General features: G+C 41.7%; 1 protein-coding gene across 1 annotated transcript in view; it reads right to left on the bottom strand.

Moving 5' to 3' along the window:
* LOC119976526 (centromere protein F-like) overlaps positions 1-14,514 on the bottom strand; it is a 430,490-nt gene that overhangs the window by 358,764 nt on the left and 57,212 nt on the right. Inside the window, exons 3-4 of the mRNA XM_038817079.1 lie at positions 8,745-8,771; positions 372-398 (exon numbers count right to left, since the gene is read on the bottom strand). Of these exons, the coding sequence (XP_038673007.1) occupies positions 372-398; positions 8,745-8,771 (54 nt within the window). The remainder of the gene's footprint in view (positions 1-371; positions 399-8,744; positions 8,772-14,514) is intronic.

Here is a 14,514-nt window from a genome sequence, read left to right as displayed (position 1 = left end):
GCACCTGGGATCCTGGAGCTGTGAAGCAATTGTGCTATCCACAATGCTGCCGTGCTGCCAATGAAAGCAGCTCGTATGAAACTTACCGACGGCAATTAAGGAAATGCAGAAATTCTTTGACTTGCTGAAATCGCTCATTTAACATAACATGAAATAATAATAAAAATGATTCTCGCTCTCATCATTAGCGCCACCATTTGCTATTTTGCATTAATCAGCCGCACATGGATATCTGACCTTAATTCAGACGTTATATCTCAAAAGTCCTTTATTTAGTTCTTCTCATGTTACAGTATAGCTTTTCAGGATAGTCTGGCCAAAAACTTTCGAAGACAACACTGGAGTCATTATTTTAAATCCCTTGCCCTTACCTGACTTGTAAATTTTCTTCTCTAATTCTATAGCGGAAAAAATGCAAATTGGTATAGATGGTCAGTATCCATAACCGGGTGATAGACGATATTTCTATGTTCCAGGTATTTGGTTTCATACGGCCAACCCTAACATAACGTTACAGATCTCAGTTGATTAATATATTTTTAGCTTATTATGCACTTTTGATTCCCGAGTTAATTTAACGGATAGACCTGGAGTTAAATAATGAAAAGTGGGAGACATCAAACATCCTACATAATTCTCTGCGATATATTGGTTGCCTTATGGTTAATTTTTTAAAGCATAATATCCTAAATATTTGGACAACTGTGCATTTAAAAGATCCCTTGCACATCATTTGCGTTGGCGTCATTTGGTCGCAGCAGATAATTTTGTACAAATTAACGATCGTTTCATAGAACATAGAACATAGAACATTGAACGATACAGCGCAGTACAGGCCCTTCGGCCCTCGATGTTGCACCGACATGGAAAAAAAAACTAAAGGCCATCTAACCTACACTATGCCCTTATCATCTATATGCTTATCCAATAAACTTTTAAATGCCCTCAATGTTGGCGAGTTCACTACTGTTGCAGGTAGGGCATTCCACGGCCTCACCACTCTTTGCGTAAAAAACCCACCTCTGACCTCTGTCCTATATCTATTACCCCTCAATTTAAGGCTATGTCCCCTCGTGCTAGCCACCCCCATCCGCGGGAGAAGGCTCTCGCTGTCCACCCTATCTAACCCTCTGATCATTTTGTATGCCTCTATTAAGTCACCTCTTAACCATCTTCTCTCTAACGAAAACAACCTCAAGTCCATCAGCCTTTCCTCATAAGATTTTCCCTCCATACCAGGCAACATCCTGGTAAATCTCCTCTGCACCCGTTCCAAAGCTTCCACGTCCTTCCTATAATGAGGCGACCAGAACTGTACGCAATACTCCAAATGCGGCCGTACTAGAGTTTTGTACTAACTGCAACATGACCTCATGGCTCCGGAACTCAATCCCTCTACCAATAAAGGCCAACACACCATAGGCCTTCTTCACAACCCTATCAACCTGGGTGGCAACTTTCAGGGATCTATGTACATGGACACCGAGATCCCTCTGCTCATCCACATTACCAAGAATTTTACCATTAGCCAAATATTCCGCATTCCTGTTATTCTCTCCAAAGTGAATCACCTCACACTTCTCCACATTAAACTCCATTTGCCACCTCTCAGCCCAGCTCTGCAGCTTATCAATGTCCCTCTGTAACCTGCAACATCCTTCCGCACTGTCTACAACTCCACCGACTTTAGTGTCGTCTGCAAATTTACTCACTCATCCTTCTGCGCCATCGTCAAGGTCATTTATAAAAATGACAAACAGCAACGACCTCAGAACAGATCCTTGTGGTACGCCACTCGTAACTGAACTCCATTCCTAACATTTCCCATCAACTACCACTCTCTGTCTTCTTTCAACTAGCCAATTTCTGATCCACATCTCTAAATCACCCTCAATCCCCAGCCTCCGTATTTTTTGCAAAGCCGACTGTGGGGAACCTTATCAAACGCTTTACTGAAATCCATATACACCACATCAACTGCTCTACCCTCGTCTACCTGTTCAGTCACCTTCTCAAAGAACTCGATAAGGTTTGTGAGGCATGACCTACCCTTCACAAAACCATGCTGACTATCCGTAATCATATTATTCCTATCTAGATGATTATAAATCGTATCTTTTATAATCCTCTCCAAGACCTTACCCACCACAGACGTTAGGCTCACCGGCCTATAGTTACTGGGGTTATCTCTACTCCCCTTCTTGAACAAAGGGACCACATTTGCTATCCTCCAGTCCTCTGGCACTATTCCTGTAGCCAATGATGACCTAAAAATCAAAGCCAAAGGCTCAGCAATCTCTTCCCTGGCTTCCCAGAGAATCCTAGGATAAATCCCATCCGGCCCCGGGGACTTATCTATTTTCACCTTGTCCAGAATTGCCAACACTTCTTCCCTACGCACCTCAATGCCATCTATTCTAATAGCCTGGGTCTCAGCATTCTCCTACACAATATTATTTTTTTCTTGAGTGAATACTGACGAAAAGTATTCATTTAGTATCTCGCTTATCTCCTCAGCCTCGACACTCAACTTCCCACCACTGTCCTTGACTGGCCCTACTCTTACCCTAGTCATTCTTTTATTCCTGACATACCTTTAGAAAGCTTTTGGGTTTTCCTTGATCCTACCCCGGGGCCTACCACAAAGAAGATGATTGTGGAAAAGAGCGAAAGTAACAGGGTAGTTGTTATGGGAGACTTTAACTTTCCAAATATTGACTGGAAAATATATAGTTCGAGTACATTAGATGGGTCGTTCTTTGTACAATGTGTGCAGGACAATATGTTGAAAGGCCAACAAGAGGCGAGGTCACATTGGATTTGGTTTTGGGTAATGAACCAGGCCAGGTGTTAGATCTGGAGGTAGGTGAGCACTTTGGAAACAGTGACCACAATTCGGTGTCCTTTACGTTAGTGATGGAAAGGGATAATTATACCCAGCAGGGCAAGAGTTATAGCTGGGGGAAGGGCAATTATGATGCCATTAGACATGACTTAGGATGTATAGGTTGGAGAAGTAGGCTGCAAGGGTTGAGCACACTGGATATGTGGAGCTTGTTCAAGGAACAGCTATTGCATGTTCCTGATAAGTACGTACCAGTCAGGCAGGGAGGAAGGGGTCGAGCGAGGGAACCGTGGTTTACCAAAGAAGTGGTATCTGTTGTTAAGAGGAAGAAGGAGGCCTATGTGAAGATGAGGCGTGAAGTTTCAGTTGGGGCGCTTGATAGTTACAAGGAAGCAAGGAAGGATCTAAAGAGAGAGCTAAGACTAGCAAGGAGGGGACATGAGAAGTCTTTGGCAGGTAGGATCAAGGAAAACCCAAAAGCTTTCTATAGGTATGTCAGGAATAAAAGAATAACTAGGGTAAGAGTAGGGCCAGTCAAGGACAGTGGTGGGAAGTTGTGTGTGGAGGCTGAGGAGATAAGCGAGATACTAAATGAATACTTTTCGTCAGTATTCACTCAGGAAAAAGATAATGTTGTGGAGGAGAATGCTGAGACCCAGGCTATTAGAATAGATGGCATTGAGGTGCGTACTGAAGACGTGTTTGCAATTCTGGACAAGGTGAAAATAGATAAGTCCCCGGGGCCTGATGGGATTTATCCTAGGATTCTCTGTGAAACCAGGAAAGAAATTGCTGAGCCTTTGGCTTTGATTTTTATGTCATCATTGGCTACAGGAATAGTGCCAGAGGACTGGAGGATAGAAAATGTGGTCCCTTTGTACAAGAAGGGGAGTAGAGATAACCCCGGTAACTATAGGCCGGTGAGCCTCACGTCTGTTGTGGGTAAAGTCTTGGAGAGGATTATAAGATATGCGATTTATAATCATCTAGATAGGAATAATATGAGTAGGGATAGTCAGCATGGTTTTGTGAAGGGTAGGTCATGCCTCACAAACGTTATCGAGTTCTTTGAGAAGGTGACTGAACAGGTAGACGAGGGTAGAGCAGTTGATGTGGTGTATATGGATTTCAGTAAAGCGTTTGATAAGGTTCCCCATGGTCGTCTATTGCAGAAAATACGGAGGCTGGGGATTGAGGGTGATTTAGAGATGTGGATCAGAAATTGGCTAGTTCAAAGAAGACAGAGGCTGGTGGTTGATGGCAACGGTTCAGAATTGAGTTCAGTTACGAGTGGCGTACCACAAGGATCTGTTCTGAGGCCGTTGCTGTTTGTCATTTTTATAAATGACCTAGAGGAGGGTACAGAAGGTTGGGTGAGTAAATTTGCAGACGACACTAAAGTCAGTGGAGTTGTAGACAGTGTGGAAGGATGTTGCAGGTTACAGAGGGACATATATAAGCTGCAGAGCTGTGCTGAGAGGTGACAAATGGAGTTTAATGTAGAGAAGTGTGAGGTGATTCACTTTGGAAAGAATAACAGGAATGCGAAATATCTGGCTAATGGTAAAATTCTTAGCAGTGTGGATGAGCAGAGGGATCTCGGTGTCCATATACATAGATCCCTGAAAGTTGCCACCCAGGTTGATAGGGTTGTGAAGAAGGCCTATGGTGTGTTGCCCTTTATTGGTAGAGGGATGGAGTTCCGGAGCCATGAGGTCATGTTGCAGCTGTACAAAACTCTGGTCCGGCCGCATTTGGAGTATTGCGTACAGTTCTGGTCGCCTCATTATAGGAAGGACGTGGAAGCTTTGGAACGGGTGCAGAGGAGATTTACCAGGATATTGCCTGGTATGGAGGGAAAATCTTATGAGGAAAGGCTGACGGACTTGAGGTTGTTTTCGTTAGAGAGAAGATGGTTAAGAGGTGACTTAATAGAGGCATACAAAATGATCAGAGGGTTAGATAGCGTGGACAGTGAGAGCCTTCTCCCGCGGATGGAGGTGGCTAGCACGAGGGGACATAGCCTTAAATTGAGGGGGAATAGATATAGGACAGACGTCAGAGGTAGGTTTTTTACGCAAAGAGTGGTGAGGACGTGGAATGCCCTATCTGCAACAGTAGTGAACTCGCCAACATTGAGGGCATTTAAAAGTTTATTGGATAAGCATATGGATGATAATGGCATAGTGCAGGTTAGATGGCCTTTAGTTTTTGACTTCCCATGTCGGTGCAACATCGTGGGCCGAAGGGCCTGTACTGCGCTGTATCGTTCAATGTTCTATGTTCTATGTTCTATCAACGGAGCTGCCTTCAATGATCAGTCTGTCTTGTTGCCAGAACTGAATGCAACACATTGTTGCGAGTTTCCCAAAGGTCTCATTTATGTCGAATATTATGATCTAACTTAACAGTATGCAAATCAAACCTCGAGCGTGATATGCTTTAACTTCATCTGGATATATGCTAACTTCAGGTTTTCTTATATTTTGAGAGCTTGGACAGGACAGTCATTTCTCGGAACGAATATAAATCGTTACTTACTGAATAAAATTGTGCAGATGAAACATTAGAATTTGTCTCATTGTGACCATATTTCACTTCAGATGCCTCTTCTGGTTTCTTGGAGTGACCTAACAAGTATCCCATTACCTAAAAACAAGGATTTTGCGATGTAACTGTGAACTTTATTTTTTGAAGGAGCACCATGAATTTATCTTCTGTGATACTGGTTTATATGTGGATGGCCTACGTATTTAATGGGTATTTTAAGTAAATACATCTGGATAAATGTAACGAAAATTGGTGGAGGGTGGGGGGCATATGGAATTCTATCCACGTGTACTTGTCTGAAACATAAATATTAATATACATATGTTGGCCTGATCCCTGAACTGTGTTCTGTCGATTGCATATGCGGAGATGTAATGTGTTATTCAGGGAAACAATTTTCATTTATCGCGTAATTCTCTACCCGATCCAGTGGTCAACATGATATTGATACCATTGGTCAACGTGACAATCAGAAACTAAATTCCTTTTTCTGGAAAAGTGTGATTGACCAAAGAATCACCAGTTGTTATCATCTGTAGGGATTGAATTGAATTTAGTGAAATACAGAAGCAGAACATTTTCGTAACATGTGAGTAATATTATAAATGATCAGTAGAATTTTTCGAAGAATTTTCTATCACAATACTTATGACTAACCCTTAACATGTGAAATGATGTTATATGAATATATCGCAGAAGGAACACCTTTTGTGGAATCCATTGTATTCTCAACAGATGGTATGAAACCTTTCGATTCCCTCTACTTTAGCAAGTGTTTCATTGAGTGAAAGGTTGTATAAACCTAAACATTAAGTTTTTATGCATCAGGATGCAAGCAGTGCCAAATTATTTTTGTATAATATGGGTTACGAAATAAGAAAGTTGCCGTTACGTTAGCAAACTGGAAAATATCAGAAGGTGGCTCGTTTTTCTAATGAAATTTCTGATGTTTCCATCGAGTTTAAACCTAAGGCGTATTTTATACAAATAAGTGAATATGTTTTAGATTCAGTACCTTTAACGAGGATCGATTTCTGAACTAATACATCAAAAATATATCAAAATATTAAAACATTGTGCATTAAATTTTTAAAAATAATTATTGATTTGCCTCCTGCTGTCTGTGTATGTGGGGAGCTGTGTCACGAAGGTTGGGGGCGGGAGCTGGTGAACACGAAATATATGCCTCGAAAGTATCGTAATAATGAACTGATACATATGTCGCCCTAATTTTCTTCCACATCCTTCCATACAAATTAACTGTCCGTTTTATAATTTCAACAAAATATATGGCAGTTCAATTGCACATGTATTTGGCGTCGATCTGCAACTCAGCGCATAAATGCAACATCGAACAAACACCTAGAATACAGAGACAGGTTATCAGGAAAATTACAGTGGCCAGGAACTAGTGTTGAGAAAATTGTCTAAGTTGATAACTGTCAGGTTCTGGGGTCTTCATGGACGTCAACCATGGGTCTTAAACGAAGCGGCTAGTGGGATCATGTATTTGGAGCTTTAATTTTGCCAAACAAGGTCCGTAATTCAGCAAGGTTATTTTAGGTTGGTAAATACCGAATTACACTCCTTCACGCAAACATCAAGGTGAATGACATCATTTGCTTTATAGACCAGTTAGCTTAATATCTGCCGCAGATAAATGCTCTTATAATATACGTTTTAGCAGGAATTTTGCGAATAAATCACGTAATCTGGATGAGTCAATATGATTTAGTGGAAGGGAAGGTCTGTTCAACCAAATTATTGGAGTTCTCTGAAGAAGCTGTCTATGCATTTAAGAAGGGAAAATGTTAGGGATAGTAGACAGATTTTCGAAAGGCATTTGTTAACGTGCTGCACGGCTATTGCGGAAAGTGAAAGTTTTAGTCCCTCGGGTAACATACTGTCATGGTTAGAAAATTGGCGAGCAACTGTAAACTGCAAACTGGAAATTCAGCATAAATGTGCCTTTCTGAAGCTGGTAAGCTGTAGGAAACGCTATGGCACTGAAGGGTTATTTGAGCTATTGACAACTTACATACATTACTTGGCTTAAGTATTCAACGGTACAGTTGCTAAATTTGTTTATCACACGAATATAGAGAGTAAAATAAGCTGTCAAGTGGCACACATACATATAGAAAAGATAAAGCGGTGGGCAAAGGTTGGCAAATTAAGTATTGTATTCAAGAATGCAGAATTGTCCAAGAATTTGAAAAAATCCTTTACAATTGTAGAACACTGAAGAATTGAGGTTCAGAGGCACGGATGTATCACTGGCGATTCGTAGGTCTTACAGCAAATGATTATCGTACCTGTCAGAATTTTATCGTTTAATGGGAGAGTTATTAAGTACAAAGGTCCGTTGTTGATCGTCACTTGTACCGACGGTTGCTTGTACTATATCTGCTGTTTGTACGTAGTATTGGTCTACTTGTTAACAATATATGTAAATTGCTTGGATCAGTGCACAAAAACTTTATTGACTGATACCTGGATTTTCCTCGTTCTTTTATGATGTGGGTTGATGTGCTGGGATTGTATCTGTTAGGGTTTTGAAGGGTAAGACGTGACGCCAGTGAACCACAGGCAATCATGAGAGCTCGTCACAGGATGGATTGTGAGGCGAATATAGAAAAATTGTATCTGATTAAAATATGAGATCATACATTTAGGGCAGAGATTAGATTTTTTCTCGTACCGTTTTCGAACTTTCGGACCTCTATTGATCAATAGGTGGCACGAATATGGAACTTGAATATACAGGCGCAGCTGGTAAATTATTGACCAGCAAGGTGTCAAAGGTTGAGAAACACAGGCGAGAACGTTGAGCTGAAGTTCCAATCAGATCAGCGAGGATCCTATTGAATAGTTCATCAGAGGTTCGGGGCCGAATAACTTACTCCTGCTTCAGTTCGAAATTTCGTAAATCATCGCAGCATGACCAAATAAGTTTGACTCACAATACTGATTCAAATTAGATTCTCACCAAAAGCTAATTAATTCTCTCGTGAAACATGATGTATTTGTCAATGAGAATAAGCATCAACTGTTTGCATTTTTGCTGTTATCAAAAAAGTAATCGGAAGCTTTCATTAGCAAGAAAAACGATAAATCCTCTAAAGTCAACAATATGCAAATAATTTTTCGCAAAGGACGATTATGCAATAAATTAACAGAGGCACTGGTGATCATGGAAAAACTGGTAAAGTTTCATCGAAGAGCACAGTCTGGTTCAATATTTTTCACACTGTACGCTGAAACAGACTACACCAGTCAGACTGGCATGTCGCGCAGGAGCTTCTGGGAACACGAAGCAAAATAAAATAAATTCAAAATAATACGTTACGGAGTTGTGTCCGGAGGTGTCTCAAATCTGAAAGAGAATGCAACGCGATCGTTTGTTGCATTGAAACAACTTCTGAGTAAATTCTAAATACACTTGACGGGCAGGAGAGAATAAAATTTAAGCAATCAAATATATCTATTTCGTCAGCACATCTTGCAGTCTGTACATTGTGAGGAAGAAGTCAGGATAACCTACGTCGGCTCAGATGTAGAGCAATGAAATTGTACTTACAAACAATGCTGCAAGAAATTGATATCAGTAGGCATTCCATGTGCGTAGAACTAAAACCAATGAGCTAAAATGGCTAATTAACAAAAGGACGACGTGTACGTATGGGGCAGAGTGTGGTGCGGTGGAAGGGACACAATGAAAGATTCAATATGTGCACAAGTAATAATAATAGTCAAGTGCAAAATATCAAAGAGAAGACCACTGACTAGAGAATAACCGGAACTATGACAAGGAAGCAAATGTATTCAGCAAAGATAAATCCATATGCAATTTTAGAATCAAGTACCTTTCGACAAATCGCCATGTAATGATCGAACTAGTAGGATTGTTTTCATCAGACAAATTGATGTTCAGGGGTACAACGGCATTTCTGTTGTGTCGGACACAAGACAACGACTGTGAAAAGTGAGCAGAGGAACTTCCAAAAGGCCTTTGACAAGGTGCCTCACGGGAGACTGCTGAGTAAAATAAGGGCCCATGGTATTCGAGGAAAGGTACTAACATGGATTGACGATTGGCTGTCAGACAGAAGGCAGAGAGTTGGGATAAAAGGTTCTTTTTCGGAATGGCAACCGGTGACAAGTGGTGTCCCGCAGGGTTCAGTGTTGGGGCCACAGCTGTTCTCGTTATATATTAACGATCTAGATGACGGGACTGGGGGCATTCTGGCCAAGTTTGCCGATGATACAAAGATAGGTGGAGGGGCAGGTAGTATTGAGGAGGTGGGGAAGCTGCAGAAAGATTTAGACAGTTTAGGAGAATGGTCCAAGAAGTGGCTGATGAAATTCAACGTGGGCAAGTGCGAGGTCTTGCACTTTGGAAAAAAGAATAGAGGCATGGACTATTTTCTAAACGGTGACAAAATTCATAATGCTAAAGTGCAAAGGGACTTGGGAGTCCTAGTCCAGGATTCTCTAAAGGTAAACTTGCAGGTTGAGTCCGTAATTAAGAAAGCAAATGTAATGTTGTCATTTATCTCAAGAGGCTTGGAATATAAAAGGAGGGATGTACTTCTGAGGCTTTATAAAGCACTAGTTAGGCCCCATTTAGAATACTGTGAGCAATTTTGGGCCCCATACCTCAGGAAGGACATACTGGCACTGGAGCGGGTCCAGCGGAGATTCACACGGATGATCCCAGGAATGGTAGGCCTAACATACGATGAACGTCTGAGGATCGTGGGATTATATTCATTGGAGTTTAGGAGGTTGAGGGGAGATCTAATAGAAACGTACAAGATAATGAATGGCTTGGATAGGATGGACGTAGGGAAGTTGTTTCCATTAGCAGGGGAGACTAGGACGCGGGGGCACAGCCTTAGAATAAAAGGGAGTCACTTTAGAACAGAGATGAGGAGAAATTTCTTCAGCCAGAGAGTGGTAGGTCTGTGGAATTCATTGCCACAGAGGGCGGTGGAGGCCGGGACATTGAGCGTCTTTAAGACAGAAATTGATAAATTCTTGATTTCTCGAGGAATTAAGGGCTATGGGGAGAGAGCGGGTAAATGGAGTTGAAATCAACCATGATTGAATGGTGGAGTGAACTCGATGGGCCGACTGGCCTTACTTCCACTCCTATGTCTTATGGTCTTATGGTATAATGGTCTTATGGACCCTTTTTCAAAACATTGAGATTTTTCAGCATTTTCTATTTTGTTTCAGATTCCAGAATCCGCAGTAATTTGCTTTTATTAGGTTCATTTTGAGCGTATAAAGCAGAATAATTTAAATAGGTGGGGACAAGTATTGTGTGCTGAAACTACCAATGAGACTCGAACAGAAAATATTTTCTTGGAAGGATTTCAGAATTTACAATCTTCTGTCAGAAAAATCAATTTTAATGACCAAAGCTTTACGACAGATGAACAAGCAGCAATAATGGCTAATTATTATGTCTAATGCAGAAATCAGAACCTTTGTTCCATCAACACCATAATTTTGAAAACGGCAGAAAATGTGAGGAGAAAACAAAGACAGGTAGCGCAGGCAAGTTACAGATAACAGGGGACGCTCTGAGATCTCCTATTCATAACCAGAAGGAAGGCACTGAAACTGGAGATGAGATACAGCTGTCTATGTGTTACAATTTAATAAAGAGGGACATGTTTGTTCTACATGCTAGAAATTACAAGGAAGTTTCATCGAGGTTTTGTGGTTGCTAAGAAGGATTCTGAAAAGTAAACGAAAGTGAAGCCTATTGCAGGGCAGCCTGCTATTCTAGCTGGAATGAGGATACTTGAGGTAATCACTACTATGGGAGCAAGTCTGGTAATGCGGATGATCACACAAATTCCCTTCGATGATGTAGACAACACCATAACTATGTTAATGGACACACTGACTACTCAATTTCCTTCACTGAAGACATTTCACATACCCACCAGAGTGTTCAATGAATTCTAAAGTGTTAGTGAATGTGGTAAGTGAATATTATATCCCAGTTTCTTGTATAACATACGAATATAGTGTGATATTATCACATCTAGCAGTTGTCGGAGTGGCAATAACATAACCAGTAGATGTAATAGAAACACTTTTTTCAAATTATTTGGCAGGCATAAAGGTTGTAGCTTCACCCCGAATACTGCGGGAGAAAGAGCGAAGATTAAGGAACAGTTGTAGGAACAAATTCAAGGCACTTCAGCGTCCTGTGTTGTGATCAGTACAATGGATGAAAAATAAAATATACAATCAGAGACTGAAGTACCAAAATCATTGCGTGATAGCATAGCCCAATATGTCCTTGATAATGGTGATATTTGTGAGGAGGTTCCTGGCATGACATGATTAGCGTGGACCCAGGAGGTAGGCCGAAAGTTACATAGAGTTAGAGTCAGCGCTCACAGAAGCTGAAGTTGAACGGGTACCAGGCTGCTATTACTTTTAGAATAAAGGTCTGCTCAGGAAGTGAAAATAGTGTTATGGATCTCTGGACGACGAAAGGATGGTTGCTGATAAGATACTGGAATCGTCGACATATCATGACGAAATACTGAGGATTATACATGAGGAACAATGGAGGATGGTGGTAATCTGGAAAAATCTATCCTCAGTCAACAGACATTATTCCAGGCCGGGGCGGCACACGGATGTCATGCAATTCTGTGGAACATGCCATACTTGTCGGGCAATCGATACGCACAGAATGAGATTACATTGTCAACAATGATACTCTTGTGAATATTGCAGGACGGAATCATGGAATCGCTACAGTTCAGAAGCAGGCCATTTGTCCATTACGTCTGCACCAGCCATTGGAGTGATCACCGTATTTACGACCACGCGTCCAACATAACCCGTCAACCAGCAACACTTGCCTGACATTTGAACACGAAGGGGCAATTTGGCCTGGAGAATCTGCCTAACCTGTGCACCTTGGACAGCGGGAGGATACCCGAGTACTCGGCGGAAACACACAGACATGGGGAGAAATGGCAAGCTCCATACTGAAAGTCATCCAAGGCTGCAATGCAGCCGGGTCCTTGGCTCTGTGAGGCATGTGCAAAACACTGTGCTACAGTGCCGTCCTTTTTCCTCCTTTCCGCCCTCTATTTTGCGAAACATTTCGTCGGGCATTGGTAGATTGTGTAGGACCATTGCTTTAAACGACGTCACTGCACTAGTACATTCTTACAGTCATGGATGTGACCAACGGATTTCCGGAAGCATTATCATTTCAGAAAAAAAATACTACTGAGGTAGCAATGGAAACGTTGGCGCAGTTGTTCACAAATAATGGTCTAGCAGCAGGATATAATCTGAAGAGGGTCCTACCTTTATGTCACAAAGTGTCAAGACTAAATTCATAGTTTAATTATGACGCAACTAACCGCGACCGACTAACACCCACAGAACAAGGGATCTTTGGAGTTATATCCTAACACATTTGCAACCGTGTTTCTTGCCTGTTTCCATCAGTATCCTGGTTAGAAAAATTGGATATTTTACTAGTTGCCACCAGGGATTCTCTGAACCAATAAACTGGGGTTATCCCATTTGAATTAGTCTATGGCTTTGAATGGTGTCCATGAATGTGACGTAATCGAATTTCCCATAAAGGAAAAACGAATCCTCATTCTGGAACAACTCTCAGGAAATTTTCAGTCACCCCAAGTGCATTAACATGATTCGGAGATAGAATGACAATATTGCAGGTAAACATATCAGGTCTTGAACATTTCAAGCTCGAGGTGAGTTGTCTGTATTGTCGCCTTTTCAGAGGCAACTGCTAAAAGCCGAATTCACCAGCCTCTGTAAGGTCGCAAGGAGAATGAATAAGGTGACTAACATAATAGATCTTCACCAACGGAAGAAGGAACACTTCTGTCAATTAGCTGTGTTGAAGAAATATCATCGGAGGGAAACAGATAAGAAGGAATCAATTTGGCAGCTGGCAGAAGTAGTAGAAGGCAGAAAGGGTAAGAATGTGGCAGAGATCGAAAGTTCACAGAAGGACCCACTTGCGGTACGACTAGCAAATACAGTAATACTAGCGCAGTTAGATATGAGTTTACGTCGTTAGAAAAAGAGCAACTAAAATATGGCGTAAGGATACTGCAAAATTATCACAAGATTTGTAGCACCACACCAGGGTGCACTACCGCAACTGAACATGATGTAAACGTGGGTGACTGCCACCCAATCCAACAGTATCCATATCTACATAACCCACATACACTAGTCGAGACCGAAGTGGAAATGCAATGCATGCTGGCTCATTATTTAATTGAGCCGAGTAACGGTCGCTGAAGTTGACTGGTCACGCTAATATCGAAGCCGAACGGAACAACCCGTTTCTGTAAAACTACCAGAATGGCATTGCCATGACCGACACGGATTCCTGTTTGATTCCCAACTGTGGTATACCACACTTGGAATATCGTGTCCAATGCTGGTACCGCACTACCAGAAGAATGTTGAAGCTTTGGAGAGAGTGCTGGAGGTTTACCAGGATGTTACCTGTTATGGTAGTCATTGGCTGTGAGGAGAGGTTGGATAGACTTGCATTGTTCTCACTGTCAGGACGGAGGTTGAGACGCGACGTGATGGAAGTCTACACAATTATTAAGGAAATGGACAGAATGGATAGTCAGGAGTTTTTTTTTTACTCCAAGTTGTAAGAATCAATTACTAGGAGACACAGGTTTAAGATGCGAGGGCAAGGCTTAGAGGAGTAGTGCGAGGGAAGTAGATTACACAAAGGGTACTGGCTGCCTGGAACACGCTCCCGGAGGATGTGGTGGAGGCAGGTTTGATCGTGACGTTTAAGAGGCCTTTTCACAAATAGATGATAGAATAGGAAAAAAGGGCTATATACGTCGGAAGTGCAGAAAGGTTAGAATTGATGAGCAGCTTGGTTAGCACAGGCTTGGAGGAGCGAATGGCCGTTTCCTTTGTTGTACTGTTCTTTCTTCTTTGCTGGTGAGAATCTCAAGCCTTTGAGTTTAGATATGTTACATGCTATTGACGGTTTCTTTCCATGCCTTACATCTCAACGTTAAAGTTATATTTGCCCATGTGATTCCAAGGGGATTGTTCAG

Source organism: Scyliorhinus canicula, chromosome 13, assembly GCF_902713615.1.
Source record: "Scyliorhinus canicula chromosome 13, sScyCan1.1, whole genome shotgun sequence".
Taxonomy (NCBI): Eukaryota; Metazoa; Chordata; class Chondrichthyes; order Carcharhiniformes; family Scyliorhinidae; genus Scyliorhinus; species Scyliorhinus canicula.
This window is presented reverse-complemented; position numbering and strand designations above follow the sequence as displayed.